This window comes from Erythranthe guttata, chromosome 3 (genome assembly GCF_056151865.1).
Source record: "Erythranthe guttata isolate IM_541 chromosome 3, IM_541, whole genome shotgun sequence".
Classification (NCBI taxonomy): Eukaryota; Viridiplantae; Streptophyta; class Magnoliopsida; order Lamiales; family Phrymaceae; genus Erythranthe; species Erythranthe guttata.
Genome location: NC_142535.1, coordinates 15316073 through 15340456, shown reverse-complemented (window position 1 = coordinate 15340456; position 24384 = coordinate 15316073). Strand labels below are relative to the sequence as shown.

At 34.7% G+C, this 24384-nt stretch overlaps 5 protein-coding genes across 5 annotated transcripts; 1 reads left to right on the top strand and 4 right to left on the bottom strand.

The window, feature by feature from the left end:
* Positions 1–27: 27 nt before the first annotated feature.
* On the bottom strand, positions 28–3764 carry NFD5 (pentatricopeptide (PPR) repeat-containing protein). The gene is made up of 3 exons (XM_012990641.2): positions 3313–3764; positions 1871–3123; positions 28–1443 (listed from the first exon to the last, which is right to left on the bottom strand). Exons 2-3 carry the CDS (start codon positions 2948–2950, stop codon positions 373–375), a joined length of 2151 nt encoding a protein of 716 aa, XP_012846095.2. The 5' UTR covers positions 2951–3123; positions 3313–3764; the 3' UTR covers positions 28–372.
* A 3438-nt stretch (positions 3765–7202) lies between these two features.
* On the top strand, positions 7203–8584 carry LOC105966647 (protein RADIALIS-like 3). Its single transcript, XM_088815637.1, has 2 exons — positions 7203–7647; positions 8423–8584. Exons 1-2 carry the CDS (start codon positions 7379–7381, stop codon positions 8451–8453), a joined length of 300 nt encoding a protein of 99 aa, XP_088671763.1. The 5' UTR covers positions 7203–7378; the 3' UTR covers positions 8454–8584.
* A 1990-nt stretch (positions 8585–10574) lies between these two features.
* On the bottom strand, positions 10575–12335 carry HB33 (homeobox protein 33). The gene has a single exon (XM_012990632.2). It carries the CDS (start codon positions 11621–11623, stop codon positions 10793–10795), a length of 831 nt encoding a protein of 276 aa, XP_012846086.2. The 5' UTR covers positions 11624–12335; the 3' UTR covers positions 10575–10792.
* Positions 12336–14294: 1959 nt separating this feature from the next.
* Positions 14295–15033, bottom strand: LOC148771914 (uncharacterized). Its single transcript, XM_088815283.1, has 2 exons — positions 14868–15033; positions 14295–14758 (listed from the first exon to the last, which is right to left on the bottom strand). The coding sequence occupies exons 1-2, from the start codon at positions 15031–15033 to the stop codon at positions 14295–14297; spliced, it is 630 nt and encodes a 209-aa protein (XP_088671409.1).
* A 1658-nt stretch (positions 15034–16691) lies between these two features.
* LOC105966640 (uncharacterized) lies at positions 16692–20719 on the bottom strand. Its single transcript, XM_088815282.1, has 2 exons — positions 20488–20719; positions 16692–18568 (listed from the first exon to the last, which is right to left on the bottom strand). The coding sequence occupies exons 1-2, from the start codon at positions 20717–20719 to the stop codon at positions 16692–16694; spliced, it is 2109 nt and encodes a 702-aa protein (XP_088671408.1).
* Between the last annotated feature and the right edge of the window lie 3665 nt (positions 20720–24384).

The following is a 24384-nucleotide window of genomic DNA, read 5'->3' as shown; positions in this document are numbered from 1 at the left end:
ATCAGTCAATAATTCGGACCAAACAAATTGAATAAAACCAACCCTAATGCTGATTAAAATTCTCACATGGTCAGACAAAATCGAATACCTTACATAATACTCCAACTAAAAACAGATTGAAGCAAACACAAAATAACACGAGCTATTACAACACAACGGCAAAAGCTTTAATAACCGCAGATATTATAATGTTTGCACCATAGTGTTCTTATTGCAAAACTCGAAACCTAAACCTATCACGTTTCCGCATCTCACTTGTCGGACGAATTCTAAAACCAAAAAGTAACCAAATCCATCGTCATCAAAGAAAAAAAAGAAAAAAAGGACCGAAAACTCAATAAAAAGGAGTCACGAAAACAACAACCGAATCTATCATTTTCCTCTAAGCATCGAAAAATTACTTTTCTTACCACTCTTCACAACCTGAGAAGCCATCATATCAATCTTTAAACTCCCCGAAGGCATAAACCCCCTAGCCTCCATCATACCATACAATCGCCTCGCATCTTGCAAGAACCCACCGCTCCTAAGCGAACGTATAATCCTCTCAAAATCGTCGCTCTCCAATTTCTCAATCTTCGATTCAATAACTCCCAAAGCCTGCAAAGCCTTCTTCTCCGCCCCAGCCTTCACATACATATCGCAAAGACTTATCTGCAGCTCAAAAGGCGGCGCCTCCCCTGTTTCTCCAATCTTCTCCAAAACCTGCTCCGCCTCGTCAAACAGCTCCAACTTACTCAGCCAATCAACAAGCACCGTGTAAGTCGCCACCCCAGGGGTAAAACCGTCTTTCTCGAGCTCAAGCAAAAGATTCAAACCCTCGTCCAAAGAATTCCTCTTCTCGTAGGCCGAAAGCATACTAGCCGTACACCTGTCGTCCGGCTTGTGACCGATTTTTATCATCTGGTCGAAATTGCCCCTCGCCCGGTCAATGTCGCCAGCTCGCCCGTACGCCTCCACCATTAAAGTGCAAGATTCCAAGCTCGGCTCGAAACCCGCGAACTGCATTGTGGAGGAGATTCTGTCTGCATCCGCCGTTTTGCCGGCCTTTGCAAAGGCACTTAACAAGGCCATGTATATCTCCTTCGTGGGTTTTAAGTCGCGCGTCTCCATTTCTCTCATTAGAGTTTCGCCGAGTGTTGGTTTACCGGCTTTGACGTAGGCCATGATCATGGAGTTGTAGACCTTTATGTCTGGTTGGAGCCCCTGGGCCCGCAGGTTATCCAAGGCTGCTTGGGCTTTGTCCGGATTGCCTGATTTGCAGTACATGTGGACCTCGATTGAGTAGGTGATTACATCGGGTAATATTCCGTTTTGGTTCATCTTGTTTAGGATTCTTTCGGAATCTTCCAGGCGGTTTTGTTTGACGAGGGCGTCGATTAGTTTCGAGTAGTCGCGCGTGTTTGCTTGGAATGATTCTTCGCCGAGTACGAGTTCTGCAATCTAGAGAAATACCATTTAATGTTTTAACTTTTCTTGAAATAAAATCGGTTCTACTTCATACAAACTAAATGGAGAATGAAGATTGAAACCACTAATGTGAAATAAGAACGAAATGACTTATCAATGTAAAAAAATAAAAATCGTCGATTTGTTTCCATAATATTTACTATTGCTCAAATGTTGGGGATAAGAGGGTAGATATAGAGACGGCAACTACATTTAAAGGTATAAATGGCAATTTGGCAGTTCATATTAACGAACTAGAGATTACTGTAATCACAAACATTTCATCATAATATTTAATGTTAACATCATATACCTGCAAGAACTCAGTATGATACGATAAAAATCATACAGAAATTTTCATCGATGCTCAGAGAAATTTTCGAGATAAACTTTCGAGCAAAAAGGAGCAAAACTGTCATACCTCGAAATATCGATGAGAATTCTCTTCTTTCAACCTATCAAGTAAAGCAATCCAGTCAATCCTACTAGGCTGAAGAAGCTCAACCCATTCGCCCAAAAGTGGAGCAGGGTCATCCCCTTCTTTTAAAGACATGATCTTTTCAGCAACAACTTTGCACTTCCCAGAAACGGGCTTCGGTTCTTTAGGCGACATCACTTCACTGTTCTCGTGAATCTTATCCGCCACCTCAGCCCATTTCGGATCGGACAAATCAAGCCCGTAAATCTTGTACTTAATCTTGCCATGTCTTTTCGGAAGAGAGGTAACTCTTTCTTCACCTTCTTCGCCACCACCAACTATCTCTTCTCGAGATTCCTCTTGTGATTCCCCCTTCCGGAAAGATTCCAAACTCTCGTAAAACTCGCTCTCCTCCATCTTTTCGCGGGCCCACTTGAACCGAAGCTCCCTCAGCATATCTCCGCGAATGCCCACTTGACCGGCGAATCTGTACATCTCTTTCACTTCTTCGGATTGAAGAAAGCCTTTCATCTTCTCCTTCTTCTTTTCCTTCTCCATGTCTTGCAGAACTACGTTGCTCACTTCCCATACAGTTCTCCACAAATCCTCGCTGAAATCCTGCGACGGCATCTTCGATGCAGCGGGGCCCGTCATTTGCTCGAGGCCGCCCTTTTCCATCTCCGACACCACCGCTCCAACGATAATCACGAGCATGCCATCGATCGTACTCTTGTCACACTCGGGGTAGCATTCGGAGAGCTTTTTGCGCATTATCCAAGAAAACCTCGACAAGAATTCACTCATCGTAGCATCATTTTCCGATTCCGATTCATGCTCCACATTACTCGACGAGTCGTCTAAACCAACTTCCTGTGAAGTATGAATATATCTCACAACAGAGTTATCGAACTTCGTGCTTTTAGGGTGGTCGGCGAGAGATGAAGCACCATTAGCTTGCGGCAGCTGGAATAAAGGCGGGGTTGCGATACATCGATAGCCGGAAGAATGTGAGGGCAAAACCCTAGGGTTCAGCTTCGATATATGGGCAACTGTGCGTCTGCTAAAGAAGAATCTCAAATTCATGGCTATTCTATTCTCCTTAAGCCCTTCGTCAATGCAATGAAAAAAATTGGATTTTGATTGGTCAAATGGGAGCGAAAAAACAGGAGGGATTCGAAAAGAATATCAGATCCAACTGTAGACAACACTCATCTTTCTTTAGGGCACCGATGCAATACGAGGAGGGAAGTGTTTCCCTGCAATGAAGCCACAGTTTTATTTTTTCAGAAATCCAATCGAGAAATTAACCCCAAATTAAACCCTAGAGTGTTGGGTGATGGTAAATTCAACACACTAATTATCCAGATTTTCACTAGATATTGAAACAATTGATGAAAATGATAAGTAACTGAGAGAGAGAGAGAGAGAGAGAGAGAGAGAGTCACCAGCAGAGAGGGAAGATCAAACTGATTGAACAGGAGAGAGAGATTCCACTGTACAGAGATGAACTTCTAAAAACCCTATCAGAACCCTTCAGCAAAATCTGGACCGGGTTTTGACCCGGATGCTGAGTGGATCTCTTTTTTCTTTTTTCTTTGGGTAAATAGCACTTAAACCCCCTGAGGTTTGAACTTTGTGCATATAACCCCTTTATACTTTCAATATAACACATGAGTGACTCCCTTGTATTTTAATATAAGCACTTAACGTCCATGTACTTTCAACAATTTCCTTTTCCTATAGAGTATGATTATTTACCAAGTGGAATATCATATGGAGATCATTTACCAAGAAGGTGAGATCAATGCAGTGCTGAAAGCGATCGTAAAGCAGTTTCTCGAGGATGGCGGTCGATTGGTACTAGAAGGTGATTGTTTACATGTTGTAATTGAGGCTCTCAAGGAAGACGATTCGTCTTTTCGCTCTTATGGGGCATTTTTTAAGATATGCGTTGGTTAGCTAAATCATTTGACACTTGCATGTTTTCATTTGTTAAAAGGAAAGGCAATTGTCTTACTCATGCATTAGCTAGTAATTCTGAACTCAGTTGTATAGAAAACTCGATTCTTCCTCCTCGGTTGACTGTTTATCCCTAATTAATATATTCTTCTATTTGTTCAAAAAAAATGTCACAAAATTGACGATTCAAATATGTGAAATGATGGTAATGATAATTATAAATATAGAATGTAAAATCTCTATATTTTTTAAATAACAAGAGAACGCGCAACCACCCGAAGTGCCCTGTATAAACTTCGCCGGCGTATGTGCAATGGACAAATCAAAATGTTAAATCTATAGAGTATATTGTATATATGTAAAGTTAGTGCATGCACTTGATAAGTCTATCTCCTTATCTTTTGGAACATTTCTCATCTATAAAGTACCAACTTGCTCCTCTCCATTTCAAATCTTTTTTCTTCCAAAATATTTATAAACTTCTTTTTTTGTTCAAAGATTCTGTCACATAATCTTTTGGTCATCCAAATTTTTTCTCTCTTTATGATTGGACCATTACTAAGATATACGTTTCTTCGTAAAGAATCGATACAGCTCGATCACATAGGTAAAGAAATGTGAGAAATTAAAGAACAAAGTTTGAATTGGAAGAGTGAAAGGACAAAGAAAGAAGATATTAAAAACCAGTTATGTTTAGAACAAAAAGATAAGGATTCTAAAATATCGAAGGGGACCTATTTGGATTGATGAGTTAAATACTAATACTAGTAGAACTCAAAATTTTAGGGAAAACCTAATTTACGAAATTGCAATCCGAGTTTTCTATAAAAAGATATTAAATTTCTAATTATTTTTTTCTAAAACTATAGTAATGGACTTTTGAGAGCCTAAACGATGTTGGTATGTCGAAATTTGACGAGTTTTGTTTGATAGTGTTTCGTTTCGGACTCAAATCGTCCGAACAAACTCTTATTTTCCCCTATTTTCCTTCAATATTTTCACATAGGTCCATGAACAATCATTCTTCATATAGCTATTATCTAGTAAAATTAACAAAATATTATTTTTAGGTCAGGTGTCGACAAAAATATTATTATTCAAGCAACATTATTAATCGATCCAATGTTGAATTATCGAGATTTCATTATATACCGAATTATCGATTTTTTACCATACAAGGCGAGCTCACGAAGACACGAACCAATGGACAAGAAGGAACAAATTTAATTTGGAGCACTATTTCAAAATTTCAACCTTCTATTTCATCAATATTGTAAACAGACTATTTGTTTATTTTTATTTTTATTTTTATTTATTTTCTGAAAGTTTGACAAGAGTAGATTCCTCGGTAAAGAAAAACTGTAGAGTCAAAATTTTCAAAGGGAAAATTAAGTGGGAATCAGTTTGCCTTAATTCTGTAAAAAAGAAATGCTGATGAAGTATAAGATTTGATGCATACAAGATTAGGAATATATTCCAACTCCCATTGGCTAATTAATTTGAAAAAAAATAATATTACAAACTGATTCCAAACAAGTGGAATAATTTGTCTAATCACTTGACACTTAAATTTTTAATTTTTTTCACCCTTGTATGAAAGATATATTCTATGCGAATAAATAAAAAAAAAAAAATTTATTACCAAAAATCGGCAGAAGCTCGAGTTTCCTTTTATGTAAGATGAAAAATAAAATACATAGAGGTCCAAATTAGGGGTGTGAACGAGCTGAGCTCGACTGTTTTGGCGAGCTCGAGCGCAAGCTCATTGTGGGTTTTTTTTTTTTTTTTTTTTTTTTTTTTTATTATTGATTTTTTATTATAAAAAAAATATTTATATTAATATACAGAAATTATAACATAAATAATAAAAAATGATATGTAATTATGTATATTTCCTAAAAAAAAATTATGTTTTTTTTATATTATTTTTATAATATTTTAAATTATTATATAATATTTAAATAAAAAAATAATATATAAATAAATACAAATAAGGCTCGTGAGCCCACAAACAACTATGAAAATGCTCGAGCACGACTCGTCAGAAAGCTCAAGCTCAATCTCGAAAAACTCAAATTCGAGTTTGGACATTTTTCGAACCGAGTCGTCAAGCTCACGAGTCGACTCAACTCTTACCGACCCTAGTCCAAATGTCTAATTTCGCCCTATGACTGGGCCCTACTGGCAAACTCATGATAAATACCATATTCATTTTTTCTTGAAATTGTAGAGCCATAAATCTTGATCTGAAGATGTACACGTAGTAACAAACTTCTGTCCTAAATTGGGCTATATATATATAAATAAATTGCTAAAAATAGAAGTGCTGTAATTCTTTTATTTATTTATTTAACATTTACACTGAAGTAATAACATATATTTAAGGACAAAATCACAATTACATAGCAGAGCAGAGCCCACACAACAAAGAAAGAAACCTTTGGAATGTTGCTCACAACTAGATAATATCACCATTTCCCAAGTCTTACAATAATGTATTAACATATATATATCTTCATATTTAAAAAAAAAAAAAAAAAAAAAAAATGAACATAATTAAGATATGGTAAGAAAAAAGAAACAATATCCCACAGAAAAGATAACAGAATATCTTGTGCATTTTAATTTATTAGAGAATATATATATCTGTATATCTATCTTAACTAGTTGGAAAATTGAGGGATCTAATCCTCCACCAGCTGGTTGAAATTCCCCCATTTAATCCACTTGCTCATCATCATATTATAAAAATTAAAAAAGACAAGAAAATGACCTTTTTTAACCTTCAAAACAAAATCCTCAGCTAAATAATAACATTTTTACATAACAACCCTTCAAAAAGATTAATATAGAGAGGATAAATTACTGCCACTCCCTCTGAGATAAGGTTAAATTACGATATTTCTTTTTTCATTATCTGATAATTATAATTACAATTACAACCAATCCCTCAACTGTGAATCTTCTTGCACGTCCGTTTACGGTGTCAAATTTAGAGGAATCTTCAAAATTATGTGGAATATTTTTCAGTTTGTACCCGTTTTACCCTATTCGAGCTCCACGTTTTGAAATATGATGATGATCATAAAACGTGTCTCTTGGATTGTAAATATCATATTGTGGTGCATTAGAAACTGCATTTTGCACAAAACAAGTACAAACTATACAATATTCCACGGAATCTAAAAGATTATGTTGAATATTGACACCGTAAGAGTGGACGAGTAAGAATATTCATAGTTAAGGGGAGTGATTGTAATTACCCAAACAGAAAGGGAATTTTCGTAATTTGACCTTACCTTAGAGGTGGCTGTAATTTATTCCTCTTCATCACCACTTTCTTCCTTATATATAAACACTCTTTACTCCATCAAATATCTCACCAAAACACACACTTCCAACACTTTCTACATTGACTGAGGCAAAAATCTTCTCTTCCCTTTTTTCTTCTACACTTCTTTTTTTTTTCCCTCCGTATTCGGCTCGGGAAAAAGAAAAACGATCTTTCTCGATTTTTTTACGATTAAAAATCAATTTTTTTTCGATAAGCAAATGGCATCGAGCTCGATGACATCGTCACGGTCATCATCATGGACAACGAAGCAGAACAAGCAATTCGAGGAGGCTTTAGCAAAGTACGACAAGGAAACGCCCGACAGGTGGCACAACATTGCCAGGTCAGTTGGCGGGAAATCGGCCGACGAAGTGAGGCGGCACTACGAAGCTCTTGTTAAGGACATTATGCAGATTGAATCTGATCAAGTCCCTATACCTAATTACAGAGCCATTGGTAATACCAGAGGATATTCCAATGAGCAGAGGTATTTATATTTTATATATACATATATAATTCTTTTTTTGTTGTCACCAATTTTTAATTAAATTTTTTTTCGGGCACTATATTGAATTAGCGACAAATAATTATTATCGATAATCTAAATATTATTTCCTATGTCGTTTATTCATTTGTTTCTACCAATTGATATCTTTCCACAAAGAATTGAAATTTTCGATTTCATAATACACATCTTCAATTTTTGGAAATATCTTTCAAATTGCCTCGTTTGCATCCCCGAGAATTTTGAATTTCCCATTTATAAAAAAAAAAAAGTTAAAAAAATCATTATCATTATTAAATTAAGTACTTGCATTCTTCATATCAATATTAATTGAAGTAATATTCAGACAGCTAGTTTATAAGTAAGTTCTTGCATTTGCCTTACTGGCACTAATTAAGGTTTCCATTTATGGTGCCTAAGTAAAAGGAAATTCATAAACAAGTTACATTTATTTATTAAATAATTATTATAAGAAATTTATAACCACATGAAATCTAATCTTACTAGTTTTAGATCATAGCACATGGCCTTGCACCTCATTATAGAAATTCAACCATTTTTATTTATTTATTTATTTATAGTGACGACAAATTCGTCACGTGACGTTCGTAGGTAACGGGTTCGATGAAAAATTAGGCTTTTTTAAAACTCTGATCAAAACATGTTGATATTCATTAATGATGTAATAATAATAAATAATTATAAATGTCTGAATGAACTAAATATATATTTACTTCAATTTTCCTGATGTTTACAGGCTTATGAAGAATCTCAAGCTTCAGGGATGAGAAGTGCTTAGAGAGAGAGAGAGAGGGAATCCATATTGTAATATATGATCTAGTGATGAAAGAGAATTTTAAAATTCAGTCTTAATTATGTTTTAAAGAAAATGTAAAAAAACAAATTTCAATAAAAAAAATTGAAAAGAAATACACGTGTCAGCACATGGGCACACCCGGTTGTATCATCGCATTCCGCGATCACGTAGTAGTTCAAGTACCATATTGCAACTTTCAATATTCCACCTCGCAAAATCTCTATTTCAGTGGTACTTGTTAAATCGGGAAATTTGCTCAATTTAAAACATCCGCTTGAAATCTATGAAAATGCTTTCATCATTTTCTTCTATTTCACAATCGACAATTAAAAAAAAATAGATTCAATAAAATTGAACTCCAATTTAACTAAGATTAATTAATTAATTGTAATTCGCCGAATTAAAGAATCATCTCCACAATAAATATGACCATCGATGGTTCAGTTGTAAACTAGCCGAGGCTAACTTAACATTTAATTTGCAAACAACGATAATTAAACAATGCTTATCTCGATTTTGTATTATTTTCCCCTGCCTAATTTACCCTTTTCTTATCTCGATTTAATTTGATTTTCCATGTGAGCTTGGGCCTATTAACTTCGGCCCAACATAATCATTTGGGCTAATGAGGGCCTTATTTACATGGGCTTGTTAATTTTGACCCATAACCCGTACCCGGCCCGAGTGGAGGACGGGTTCGGGCCGGGTCGCACCGATCCATAATTTCGTTAATTTAAAATGATGAGCTTAACTACAATTTTGTTGCCAATATGTAGCTAGCCATGGCCCAGCAGCTGGGCATGAGTGTTCAGCTTGAGCCATTGATGAAAACGAAATTTAATTATTCTTAAGTTCAACTAAAAAAAGAAATGGTCCCATTTAATGTTTATGTACTAAAATAGCATTTGTCTTAATTATTACCTCATGTTTAAGTATAGTTTAGCCGCCAAATTCATGACTTCCCTAAAGATTCACATTTGATATTCTTTTTCCCTTTTTCATTTGCTATTTTGTTTTTCTCCTTTTTATCTTGTATTTCACTTGAATTATATTATTTATTTGGGAAAATAGTGAAACCCCCTTTATGAAATTGTATTGAGATATGTTCATCCTTTCGAAATAATTAGTGATAACTCCGGCTCCTAATGTTTTTTTCACGAAATTAATTAAGTTGGATCTAAGTTGATTATGCTTCGGGTTTTCGGGTTTCGAATTTTCGGGTAAAAATGTGTATTAGAACTATGTTTTCGGGTTTGTGTATGTAGCTAATTTATTAGTCGACTATAGTTGATTAAAATGTTAAAATGTGTATTAGATGTAAATACAATAAATCAACTATAAAAGAACATAGTTGATTTATTAATCGACTAATAGTCGATTACATAAACTGTCATGTAACAATACTAAAATCGATGGAAGAAAAATCGGACAGACGGGAGAAGTTCTATCACGCAATGCATTGGTCGCGCCCGCAGAGGAGGAAGTTGCCGGTTTATGAGAGAAGGGTGGTTTCAACTCCGACGGTAGAGGTGTTCGATGTCCAGACGATGGTGCATCGGCGGCGGTGGAGGTGTTTTGATGTCCAGACTCCTCGACGGCGGTGGAGGTATTTGATATCAGATGGTGGTGCATCGGCGGCAGTAAATGTGTTTGATGTCCAGACGGTGGTGCCTCGGCGACTGCTGTTTATGATGAGAAGGTATAATGTTTTCCATCATAGTAAAGATATATTATTTTACACACATTGTATGTATTAGTATGCAAATCAAAGATGAAAAAACATATAATATTATTTGTAAATCAAAGATGAAAAACAGCCCACAACTTCTGCAACTACGAAAGAGGTGGGGGAAAGATGAAGACACGAACCAATATTTCTTACCACTAAAATATTAATTTTAATTAACCAAAAGAAATAAATGACACGTCATCAATGTCTAAAACAGCATTCATAATAAATGAAAAAATATATGAACAATGCCTAGTACTTCAATTAACACATCGAATATGAAACATTCCTCTTGAATTTTGTCCAGAACTCATGAATCCCAAACATTTAAGAACATGAAGTTATAATTAAGACACTAAGAAATTAAAGAAAAATAAATAAATAATAATAAAGACAAAAAAAAAATACTAGGAAATTACATCCATAAATTCTAATTAAAGAAATTTGAATAAGGAAAGTTCTTACTAATTAATATTAATTATTTATAGAAAAGCATGCATAATGCCCAAATCTTACTACACTAAAATGCCATTGCTAAACTATAGATTATTTAAATTTATGATTTAGTCCTCCAAATAAGGTCAAATTAATTCTTGAGGATTTTTCTTGGAGGAAGAAGAACTCTTGTTATTGTGCATCCAAACTTTGAAAACTTGTCTTTTAACCCCAAACTCTGCGCAGAATCTCTGCACCTCTGCGTCGTCTTCTCTGGGGATCCGCCACCCGAGCTTCTCCGCCAGCTCCAGCATCTTGCCCTTTTGCTCCGTCGTGAACTTCGTGCGGTGCCGCTTCTTGGTGACGAACTGCGGCGGCGGAGGAGCCACCCCTCCGCTGGAGTGGTAGGCGTTGAAGTTCAGCTCCTCGCTGGAGGAGTCGGTGCCGGCGCTTCCGGCGCCGCCGCCGCCGCTGCCGTAGGCCATCTTCACCGGCTGGACCATCGCGCTCCAGTGGTGGGCGCCGCCGCCGGCGCGGTGCTGGCTCATGGAAGGGGACGGGAGCGGAGGCGGGAGCTGTAGTGGGTGGACCATGGCACCGGCGGTGGCGGACTCGCCGCCGTGGGGGTGGTGGTGTTCCTTGCGGTGGAAGTTGCGGTGGCAGCCGCAGGCGGCGCATTTTAGTGCCTCGAGGGTTCCGTCGTCGCCGCTGGGCATGAACTCGCCGCAGCCGTCGGTGACGTTGCCGCCGATGTTGGCGGCGTGGTTCTTCAGGCATTCACGGTAGCTGATCCTCGGGTGGTTCGCGCCGCCGCCGCCGCCGATGGGCTTGGGCTTGGATCCGCCGGAAAACGGGTCGGAGATTCTGGGTTTCTCCACCGGGGTTACGGTGTTGTTCTCGACGGAGTTGATGTTGTAGCCGCCCAATGAAGAAGACATTCTCATCGCATCCTTCTCTTCGCCGGGTAATGACGTCATCTTCCGTCACTTCTTGTTGATAAACCCTAAAAAAATACCTCAGCCACACGAAAAAAAAAGGAAAAAAAAAAAAAAAACTCGATCTTTATCAAGCAAATGCACTTGTTCTAATATAATTAACTATCACTTAATTAATTAAAGATCTTGATTAATGATCTCCATAACTAAACAAACAAACCCTAAAATTTCCATTAAAAAAAAACTAATAGTAGTCATCAAAACGGCAGAAAGAAAGAGAAAGAACAATACAACCCCATCAAGACAACCATAACTAACTAACTAACTAACCAATGAAATCACCCACCACCCTTAAATAATAAAACCTTAAAAAAAACACAAAATTTAATTAATTAATGAACACACAGAGAAAAAGGGTTGCTAAATTTCACGAAATCTTGAAAAAAAATTAGTGGGGAACTGTGTGTGTGTGTGAGTGTGTGTTTATGGGAGAGAGTGTGTTGCAGTGGTTCCAACAGCCAACTAAGTATCCAACAAGAGACAGCTTGGTTGCTTGTGATGAAGCTAAGATAGAGAGAGAGAGAGAGAGAAGTAAAAGAAGAGAGAGAAAGAAGAGAGAGAAACTAAAGGGATGAGTGGGAAACAACAGATGATGAGGATTAACAATCGATCTGAACACTAAAAACAACCGACAAAGTCATGTTCGTCCTCTCCCACGCCCTGCCACTCGGTCCCATCTCACCCCTTCCATTATTGCACACCACCCCCCTCCCCCCCCCCCAATTTTTTTTTTTTTTTTTCTTTTGCCACAGTTCACACGTACCCTATTTCCTTTTCACTTTCCATTTACCCAAAAAAATTAAAAATTAATTAAAAAGAAAAAAAAGATGACGCGAATAATGGGTGTGGGATTGTGATTCTGCGCCTGGATTTGACCCCCCCTGCTCAGGCTTTTTGTTTTTCAACACACGCATTAATTATATATCCACCCTGAAATTTTTATATTTACACTTACTTTTTATTTTAAGATTTAACCTTTTTTTTTTTGTTGGGATTAGTTGGGATAATAATATGGGGGGATATGTTAGTCATTAATTGCATGTATACAAACTACTGGATTTTCTTGACAAAAAAAAAAAAAGAAATGGACTATGTGTATATATGCATGTATATGTTTTGTACGTATATGTGGGGGGTGGTGTGTGAGGAAAGAGATGGGCCAATAGTGTGTGGGGGAGTTGTCTGAAAAAATAGTAGTGTGTGAGGGGTCTGTCTGCAAAAACTCAAACTGTGGCAGGCCCTCCCCATGCTTTATTTTTCCCAAGCAATGTCTTTACCTTTCTGTCATTTACACTATGCTACTTCTGTATTTCCTCTCTCTCTCATCTCATCTCATCTCTCTCTCTCTCTCTCTCTCTCTCTCTATATATATATATATATATATATATATATATATATATATATATATATATATATGTTTTTTTTCTTCTTATAATTATACATTGTAAATACTTAATGATATAAGTAAGAATCAGTGTGAAACCCGGACCGACCGGTTGAACCTTTTAAACAGTGAACCATTGACTTGTTCGGTCCGGTTGAACCGTAATATAGGAAATCGAGTGAAAAATTGGTTATGTGTAAATGAGTAAATTAGTTAAATAATTGTAAAGTAAACAATGAAAAGACCGGTTAGACGCCGATTGAACCGGTCCAACCGTGATCCAGTAGTTTATTCGAGTCAATGTTCAATCCAGTTTTCAAAACATCGGTAAGAATATATATATATATATATATATATATATATATATATATATATATATATAAATATATATATATATATATATTTGGGGAGTAATTATTGGTAATGGAAAGAGTCCAATACATTGTGTACCCAATTGAGAATCAACACAAGCCTGCAATGTGGAATCCAATTCTTTCTATATCCTTTCTTATTTGTTCACGGGTCATTTTGCAATTACCTACTCAAGTTTCAGCCTTTTAGTCACTAGCTAGGCCAATTCATCATATTTCACTCCAATTTTCTTTAATTAATTAATTAATTTTTATTTCAACTTCATTGTACTAATTTCTCTTTGTTAAAATTTGCATCTATAATAATATCAACATCAATATGTGCTACACCCCTAGGTTGTCACTCTATGGTGTTGGTAATTACAGCCACACCCTGAAACAATTACCGAAGTCAAGATTTCATGTTTTCGAGAACCGATATGCACTATATTTGTTTCTCACGGGATCGTTAATGATAGACCAAAAAATTATAAATTATATATAAAAAAATAAGGATTTAAGAAATGTTAGGAGAGGTTCGTCATCCCCCTATTTCTATATATGTCGTCTCCACTACTGCCTGAAACTAATATCCGTTAGAACCCTAACGGAATAACTTATCGAATGCATTATTCCGTTAGGGTTTCTAAAAACGTTTCAGGGTTGATTGTAATTACCAAAACTACATGGACCTTAAAGTTATTTTGAATACCTCAGGGGTGTAGGTGTAATTTACCCAAATAAATGGCATTTGAAAATCTCGACGAATCCGATCTAAAATTTTCTGATTTTTCGAACATGTTTCTTCATTCAGATTTTCAATCTTTTCTGTATTTTTTAAAAAAAAATTGGACTCCAAATAAGTTTTTTCATTTTATTTAAAAATATACTAAAGTGCTAATTCCACTTCGATAATGTTCTATTTGCACCCTAGGTGTTGAAACCAACAATTAGGGTTTTCCATTGAAGACTTGAGAAAACCTCGCTCTCTTTTCTTCTGAGGACCATTATAGAACTGATTATGGGATTGAACCTGGTTTCCATCAGGCATGTTCGTAGAATCATTCTTGAGAGCGAACACAGAACTAATAGACTCAGAATTCATGGAAGCAACGGATCTTTGACGCTCTTCTTGAGAAACGAATGCAAACACTTTATTAATAAGGAGAAGGGGATCCATGAGAAGAATCTGACCACGAATTGACCCCAAAGTATCATTTAAGCCCATCAAAAAACTCATTACATACTCTTGATTATAATGAGCTAAAACATTATCAACACCACCACACTCACATTTACCACAGAGACAAGATGGGCGATAATTAGCCAATTCATCCCAAATGGCTTTGATCTTGGTGAAGTAAACATTCACAGACTGCTGGCCTGAGTTAGATTTGCGAGATCCCGCCTTAATTGAAAAATCCTAAGACCGTTAGTCTGTGAAAATCTGGTTTTAAGATCATCCCAAGTATCTTTTGCAAAAATCGAATACATGATGCTGCCTGTATATCTTTAGAAACAACATTAATGATCCACGACATAACAATGCTGTTATTCCGAATCCAAGCATTACGAAGAACTGAATCGGCATCGCCAGGATCTGAAAACGTACCATCAACAAATCCGACTTTGTTCTTGACCGTCAATGAAATCGTCATAGCTCTTGACTAGGAGGCGTAGTTATCTTCGGTGAGAGCTTGCGATACCAAAATCAAATTCGGTCTGTCGGAAGGGTGAAGGAAAAATGAACTCGAAACATCATCAACGGGCGACGGAGTTCGAGTTGTCGGTGCCATGGATTCTCAGATCAGAAATCGAGGAACGAAGAGTCGAAATGTAATTGAAAAACAGAGAATTGTATGTGGAAGCTAAAATCGAAAATATCTAACTGATACCATGTTGAAACCAACAATTAGGGTTTTCCATTGAAGACTTGAGAAGAGAGAAAGAAGATACAACTTTATTCGTATTTTAATATTCACTGTTATTATTTTGTTAATCTACTAAAACTAAGAGTACAACTATATATACAAAGTAATATAAGGAAAAAGTGCTACTCACTTATTTACAAGAATAAAAGTTGCTTTTTACTAAATAGCAACTTTAACAATAAACAACTTGAGCTGGAAATAATAAATATAAAATAATATTCAATACTAGGCAACAAACACAATTTTAATTCTAGCTTGCCGGATCAATTTAACTACGAATTTAAATAATACAAGGACAAACAAAAAGCCCAATGGTTGAACTGTTCATCAATGTCAAATATTTCTAATTCTTTTGAGAATATAATCGAAATAAATTAATTTTCAATAAAAAAATGGAATTTATGTATAATCAATATTAGTATTAGACTATTAGTATTAATCATCGTATTAATATTAGGATTAATATTAATATTAGTATTATTAGTGTTGGTTTTAGTATTAATATTAGTATTGGTATTAGTATTATCAATGTTGGTTTTAGTATTAGTAGCAGTAGTAGTTGTTGTTAGTGTAATATTAGTGTTAATATTAGGGTGGCATAGGCAATTGTACGCCGCAATGTCCAGAGTTAAAAGTAGATTTGAGAAAAAGATATTTATCAATTCAGAATCGCGCGATATAACTAAAATTACGAACAATGTTGTGTGCACAAAAGATTTTCAGCGAATATGAAGATAAATCACAAACAAATGTATATTTTGATAACTTTTTTTTGGTATTATTTACTTGTATATCAACTGTTCAAATTTTTCGTTCGTTTTATTTTATCCAAAAAAAATTGATCCCGTGCATCGCACGGGTTTTTTAATAGGGATTGTGATTGTTGTATTGGGCTACATTTCATTACTAGGTATTAGGCTACATTTCATCGTTGATGGTTTTTAGAACGTTGTCAGTTTATTATATATGCAGATTTTTTATTGATTGATTAAGATACGAATTTTTATTTTTTTGTTCGGTTGTATTCTTAGCATTCTCGACATATTTTTTCTTCGTTGATTTTATACATTAACTCTTTTTAATGTTTTTAATTAATCTCCGTGCATCGCACGTGTGAGTTACTAGTTCTTTTGAGAATATAATCGAAATAAATTAATTTTCAATAAAAAAAATGGAATTTATGTATAATCAATAATGTATAAGTAGTAAAACAAAGCCACACCCACAATCTTATTCAATACTCAATATCACACACACACACACACTTCTTATTTGAGGACCAATTTCGTACCATAAAAACATTAAGGACCAAAATCGGAAAATGTATATAATACAGGGACCAAAACTGCAATTATACATACTTTATGCTTGTTCTTGAAAACAAGTTACAGAGATGATGATATCAATGGAAGATAGTTCCTCGTACTGTGTTTAGATTCAAACGCCATTTTCATTACAACATTCAAATCGCCGCCACCGCCTCTCTCAAATCTGTACTTCGCCGCCCATCTCTGTATCTTCCCGGAACTAGTCTTCGGCAAACTTCCGCTCTCCACAAGAATCACTAACCCCACACTAACCCTCTCCGCATCCATTACAGCAACCTTAATCCCCTCGCACACCTCCCTCAATACCTTCACCTCCACTGCGGCGGCGCCGCCGCCGCCGCCGCGGCGTCCCTGCAGCTCCGCCACGACAGCCACGGAACCTCCGTCGCCGGAGATCCCGAACGCCGCAATGCATCCCGGCCTCAGCGTGTTCCGGCCGCAGGTGGTGCTGTACGCCGCCGTCTCTATGAAGTGGGGGTGCACTTCGCGGCCGCCGGAGAGTTTGATGATGTCGGAAATCCTGCCGGTAACGTAGAGATACCTCTCTTCTCCGACGACCACCCCCGTGTCTCCGGTCCGGACGAAGCACGGCGCCGCCGCCTTGTTCCTCAGCCGGGCGTTGAAAATTTCCCGAGTCAGCGACGGGTGGTCCAGGTATCCGGCGGCGTTGCTCGGCGACGAAACCCATATCTCCCCCTCAACTCCGTCGCTAACAGGCTCGTGAGTCTCTTCATCCACAATCAAGATTTCAATCTCCTCTTCCTCCATGGATGAAGAAGAAGAAGAAGAAGAATCTAGCTTCGCACTCGGCAAAAGATTCTTGAAAATCGGGAAATTAATTATATCATTTTCACCACTCGAAGAACATAACAATCTCCAAGAAGTCGACACGAACGTGCAGTTTTCGGCCAAGCCGTAGGATGGAGATACGCACGTCGGATTAAGCCCGAAAGGCCCGAAAACTTTAACGAACCCCTCTATCGAGTCCTTATATATCGGCTCGTTGATAATTATAAGATTCTTCAGAGTACCTAGGGTTATAGAAGAGGTCCCTTCACTGACTCCCCCTCGTCTGACGACGAGGGGCAGCGTGAAGGAAGGGACCGGCGTGCATGTGGCTCGGTGATCGCTGATCAGCTCGAGCCACAGCCTAGGCCGGTTTAGAAACCCAGCGGGTGACGTCAGGACGCACGTCGCGCCCGATACTATAGTTAGTAGGAGAAACATTAGCCCGCAATCATGGTACATGGGGAGCCAAGAAACGATCACGCTATTCGGGTGAAGATCATAGGCTTTTCTAGCCACCCTCACGTTGTGGGCGGCTGCACCTGCGGTCACGAGAACTGGCTTAGGTACACTGGTTGCGCCCGATGTGTACTGAATCAGGTACACATCGTGTGCATTGCATCCGTTGTACCTCGAGATATCGTTCGATTTGACAGTTACGCCCTTCAGTTCATCTGTGGATATCCATTTAATCTTCCGGAGAAGCCCGGGGAGCCCGTGACTATTATTGGTGGACGATGTGTGTGCCCGAAGGGCGTTTACGTAATTGCGGTTCGCTATGGCGGCCTTAGGTTTTGTTTGGGATAGAACCCTCACAAGGTGGTGGTGGTGATTGTTGTGAGTGGCAAAAGAAGGGTGAGGTGGGACCACCGGGACCGCTATAAGCCCGGCCCGTTGACAAGCGAATATGATCTCAACAAGCTCAAGGCCCGGCGGACATAATATGACAACAGTGTCACCTTTTTGGAGTTGAAGTTGCAATAGTTGTGTGGAGATGTTTTGAACGGAGGTGTTGAGTTGCTCGTAGGTCAAGGTTGAGGAAACAGGTGTACGGGCCGGGTCGTCTTCGGCCCATACGAAAGCGGGCTTGGCCCGAAATGCGGGGAGATTGGCCCATATTGGGAGGTAGAGATCCACCACTGGCTGGTCTGGGAAATAAAGATCATAGTTTTCATGTTTCATTATATTATATATTCTTTAATTCTATTATTTGCTAGTGTTAGTGTGACAACCTTGTTTGTGCTAATTAGATTATTATGTGTATATATATATACTAGGAAGATTGGAGAAAATTGGATATAAAGAATAGGGTTTTAAATTTGTCTTTTGCATAGGTTACAAAAAATGTTTATTAGGGCATTAGCAAATATTCCATGAATATCCCTCTATATTGGTTTTGCTTAATGATGTTTAGTGTATGTTTGTTAGTTAATTTTTATGCTAATGACACGGTTTATTCCTAGCATATATCCTTTATACTAAGGTTTGATATACCTAATTGGGCCGACCCAATGGACCCCCTAATTCGCCTAATAATTATGCCCACTACACGAAAGCCCAAACACCTTCAAAATAAGGTTTGGGCCCAACAAAGTAAGCCCAACCCACTCAACGACATATAAATAGAGGTTTTTACTCATTTATTAAGGTACGTTCTATTATTCACAAGTAGTCTAGAGTTTGATTCTCTTTACTATTTTCCACGATCCGTACATCTGACATGAGCGTCGGAGGGGTTTCCGCCGGATCAACCCCCGGCTTAGTTCACGTGTGCTCATTTCGCAGGGACCTCAGGATCATCAAGTTGTCAAGCTACTGATCAGCTTTACTCTCCCAGCTCGTTTTCTACACTACCCCAGGTGATCTAAGTAATTAGCATCATCAAGGTTGTAAATCAAACAAATCTACTTTTGATAAATTATAAATCTCGATTATAAAAAAAATATTAAAAGAAGTTAAAAAAATGAAGATATTCGAACACTATTCGTATTTGGCTCGATTAAAGGTGGTTCAAGCTCTATTCGGATACTATCTAACTAACTTAATTGTGAAATAATTAATGAGGGTTTTTTTTGGTAATTTTATTACGATTATTCTAGAGTTCATGCACATTTATTAGTTTTCTTAATATGCGTTTTGTAAGCTCGAATCAATGAATAAGATGGGAATGACTGATCAGTATTTGCGGCTAATTTTTCCATTGTGGTAAATAGTCGAATAATACCTTGTCGTTTGTTGTTAACAAGTAGTAAATTGGAAATCGAATAAATGAAAAATTAAAAACTTGGAAATATTCATATGTACTAATTATCTTTTGAGTTGCATGAAATATAATTTTACATAATACATCTACCAAAATTCTTACATTATATATTTATATTCTACGTTTGCATATGTATTTTATGATTATTTTAAATCATTTACTATAAGTTAGAAAAATACACTCTCACATATTAAATACCAAAAATATGTTCGTCCCATTAGATAATTCAATCCGCAAAAGTATTGTCCCACTTATAAATTCCAAATAAATAATCCAAATTCAAAATGGATATTCGAATCGTTTATCCAATCTATTGAACAATAAATAATTATAAAATAGAAAAATGAAAGAAAAAAATAAAAATAAAAAACTTGTACCCCGGTTGAACCGGTCCAACTGTGACCCAGTAGCTTATCCGATCAATGGTCGGTCCGATTTTTAAAACATTTGTAACATATTGCTGGCTATTAGGCATTTCGTTTCTCGGATAGGATATTATTGATTTATTTTCCATCATTATATAATTGAAAATTTGAAATACTAAACCTAAGAAAGATTTTTCTTGTTTTTTATTTTCTTTTTAACACTAACTAGTACTTCACCCGTGCGTTGCACGAGAAATTCATCATAAAAATAAATATTTAATTTTAAAAAGTTCTCGGAATAATAAGATCAATGTGCAATACAAAGTTAAAAAAAAAATTTATTTTATGTAGATAACAAATTCAGCCAAAATAAGTGAAAAAGGTAAATATCGAAGGTTTAATTTCCGTATATAAAAGGCGAGTGCATCGTTACTATTACCGTTACCATCACAATTACCATTACGATCACCATTACCAATACCAACACCAATATCAATACCAATACCGTTACCGTTACCGTTACCGTTACCATTACCATTACCATTATTATTGCTATTATCATTACGATACCAATACTGATATAGATACCGATACAAATACCGATACTCATACCAATACCAATCATTACCATTACAACTACCGTCACCATTATTATTATCATTACCTACCATTGCTAATACTAATACTAATATAGTAATATAATACTAATCTGATAATAATACTATTACTATTAGTAATCCTAATGTTAATCTTAATCATAACGTTAACGCTAATCCTAACCATAATCATAATCCTAGTACTACACCCAATCATTATTCTAATCAAAATTATAATCATAATCCTAATACTAATATTAATGTTAATCTTAATTCTAATACTAATTATAATTCTAATTATAATCCTAATCCTAATAATAATACGAATCATAATTCTAATCCTTATAGAAATGCAAATATGCTATTGCTAACACTAATTTAATACTATATATTCTTAATATGCTAATGCTAATGGTAATGTTAATCCTAATTCTAATCATAATTCTAATTGTAATGCTAGTAATATTAATAATCAAAATGTTAATATATGGCAATACTAATATTCATAGTAATATGCTAATAATAATGCTAATGCTCATCATAATACTAAACTAATACCTATATGCTAATGCTATTATGCTAATGCTAATCATAATATACCAATGCTAATGATAATCGTAATTCTAATTCTACTGCTATTGCTAGTACTATTGTTAGTCCTAAACTAATGCTACTAATCCTAGTCCTAATGCTAGTACTAATATTAATCATAATCCTAATCTTACGCATAATCATAATGTTAATTCAAATGCTAATGCTAATGTTAATTCTAATTATAATTCTAATGTCAGTGCTAATTCTAATAATAATAATCATAATCTTAATCATAATCATAATAATAATCATAATTGTAATCCAATCCAAATCCTAGTAGAAATAATCATAATACTTACTAATACAAATACTAATACTAATGTTAATACTCATGGCCGTTCCTGAGAATTCAGGGGCCCTAGGCGAGATTTAAAAAACAACTTAAAACCGGGGCACCTATTTGACAAATCAATTTCATTAAAGGGTGTTTAAAATTAAATATACTAAAAACATATAAATAATATTTTCTAAAAATGATGAAATAAAGATTACGGGGGTTTGACGGCAGTGCCCCCGAAACATTTTTGAAATGTATGAACATAAAATAACTTAAAATGTGGAAAAAAATTCAAAATTAACAGGATGATTTGCTGGTTCACTTCCTCCCGTGACGTATAATCTTTATAGCAAATAAACTTCATAAATATTTATAAAACTTAAATAGACTAATGAATAATGATTCTTACTTTAGGTATAATAATAAATAATTAAGACATTATAAATTTAATATTTAGGACCCCCAAGGTTAAGAAAATTGAAAAAATATCTATTGATCTTTATATTAAATTTATATTAGAGTTGATGTTCCAAAATATTATATATAATTAATTTTAAAAAATAAGTATTCATATATAAAGTGTATGTAACATAATTTGGGGGCCCTAAATTTTCTTGAAAATCTGGAGGTCCTAGGCGACCGCCTACTTCGCCTCCCCCAAAAAACCGGCCATGTTAATACTAATACTAATACTAATACTAATACTAATACTAATGCTATAGTCATATTAAAGCTAATACTAATACTAATACTAAACTAATACTAATATACTAATCCTAATATATTAATATTGATCCTAATATATTAATGCGAATTCTAATGTTATTGTTAATATTAATGCTACTTCTAATTATAATACTAATATTAATACCAATTTTAATGATAATGCTAATACGAAACTAATCTTAATCCTAAGACTAAACATAATCCTAATATTAATACTAATTCTAATTCTTATCATAATCATAATCCTAATACTAATTCTAAAATGGTAATGCTAATACTAATGGTAATGCTAATGTTGATGATAATATTGATGTTGATGCTAATGCTAATGCTAATGCTAATGTTAATACTAATGGTAATGCTAATGATAAGATTAATACTCATGTGAATGCTAATACTAATATTAATATTAATCGTAACATTAAATAGAATCAGACATATTTATTCCACAATTAATTAATATTTCCTTTTAATAGTGCACAAAAAATAATTAGGAGTACAAAAAATCCGTTTACTCCAATTAAAACATATCTCTATGAAGTAATATATGGAAAATGAATTGATGACATGTTTACTTTATAATTTATTTCAATTATAAATTGCCGTTTATCCATTTTTTTTAAATCTAGTAATTAGTAATATTAACAAAATATATATTTTATAAATAATTTATCAATATTTAAATGGGTTTAGGTTAGTTAAAATAACTAAAATCGTTGAACACATCTAATTCACTAAACAATTACTTATTGTAAATTTTCGTTTATCCATTTTTTAAATTATTTGTCAAGTGATAATAACAAAATAGATGTTTTAAATGTAATTTTATATATTTGTTGTTTTATGCTATTCAGAAAAATTAATATCGTTCAATGCACATAATTCACCAAACAATTAAAATTTTAAAATAATTATTTCACTATGAAATAAATAAACAATTATTACTTTTCCAGTATGAAATGTCATTTAATCATTTTTAAAAATATTTTATCTAGTTGTGGTAACAACATAGGTATTTCGAAAATTATTTACCAAAATTTGAATGTGTTTATTTTAGTTGAAGCAATTAAAATAGTTAAAAACACAAAATTCATCGAACTATAACATACAATAAAAATATTATTTTCCCATTATAAAATATCGTTTACCCTTTTCTTAAATGTCGTTTCTAGTAATGCGAACAGTAAAAATATTTTAAAAATTATTTATAACTATTTAAATAAGTTTTAGATTTTGTCAAGACAATGAAAATACTACAACACACATATATAATTCACCAAACAATAATTAAAAATGTTACCCAATTTTTACTTTTTTATCTAGTTGCAATAAGAAAAATAATGTTCTAAAACTACTTATCCCAATTTAAGTGAAATTAGTTTTATCAAAACAATTAAAATAGTACTATACATAGTTCACTAAACACAATTAAAAAGTAAAATTATTTGTCTATTTTGAGATATATATATATATATATATATATATATATATTGTTCACCCAATTTTTAAATATTGTATTATTGTTTATGGTTTAGCGGAAAAAAGTTAAAAAAAAAACATGTCGCAACTTGTATATTGAATGGTGGTTGTATCCAAATTAAGCAATAGTTAAACTATTTTGAATATTTCGATTGGAAATAATTAATAAATAAATAATTTATTTATTATTTGTTATGAATAAATGGTTAATTATAAATATGTAGATATGTAATAGATTGTCACATTCAGAGGTGAAAGTCGGATCAAATGAATTAGAATTATCCTTTTTGAGAAATTTTCATTTATGGATGTATGAAAATCAATTGCAATTCCAATTTCAATTTTTAATATGTAGTTTGTTTCAACGAATATTGATGAAAATCAATTAGTAAAATACATATATATAAAAGGAGATTTTATATGTGTGCAGGGTGGGCAAAAGAGATAAGACAATTAATCAAATAAATTATTAATATAATTGTTTTTGAATTTGAATATATAATTTTACGAAAATATTGAAAAACGGGTAAAATACTTTTTTTAAACAAATCATTGTGAAATCCATTAATATAAATGGTAACCGAGGAAAGAAGTCACCAAGAAAATATATCTGGTTTAAAATACGGTATATTAGTCTAGTTATTGCTAATATTTAATATATACA

Excerpts from the sequence above, each read along its gene's own strand:
- LOC105966640 (XM_088815282.1), bottom strand. The coding sequence starts at position 20,719 with ATGGTAGGTAATGATAATAATAATGGTGACGGTAGTTGTAATGGTAAT. Across the intron at positions 18,569-20,487 it reads TGGTAATTGTGATGGTAACG|ACCAGCCAGTGGTGGATCTC; the intron begins GTAATAGTAACG and ends TTTATTTCCCAG.
- NFD5 (XM_012990641.2), bottom strand. The coding sequence starts at position 2,950 with ATGAATTTGAGATTCTTCTTTAGCAGACGCACAGTTGCCCATATATCG. Across the intron at positions 1,444-1,870 it reads ATTCTCATCGATATTTCGAG|ATTGCAGAACTCGTACTCGG; the intron begins GTATGACAGTTT and ends GTATTTCTCTAG.
- LOC105966647 (XM_088815637.1), top strand. The coding sequence starts at position 7,379 with ATGGCATCGAGCTCGATGACATCGTCACGGTCATCATCATGGACAACG. Across the intron at positions 7,648-8,422 it reads GGATATTCCAATGAGCAGAG|GCTTATGAAGAATCTCAAGC; the intron begins GTATTTATATTT and ends TGATGTTTACAG.
- LOC148771914 (XM_088815283.1), bottom strand. The coding sequence starts at position 15,033 with ATGACGATTTCATTGACGGTCAAGAACAAAGTCGGATTTGTTGATGGT. Across the intron at positions 14,759-14,867 it reads AGATATACAGGCAGCATCAT|GCCAGCAGTCTGTGAATGTT; the intron begins GTATTCGATTTT and ends AATCTAACTCAG.
- HB33 (XM_012990632.2), bottom strand. The coding sequence starts at position 11,623 with ATGACGTCATTACCCGGCGAAGAGAAGGATGCGATGAGAATGTCTTCT.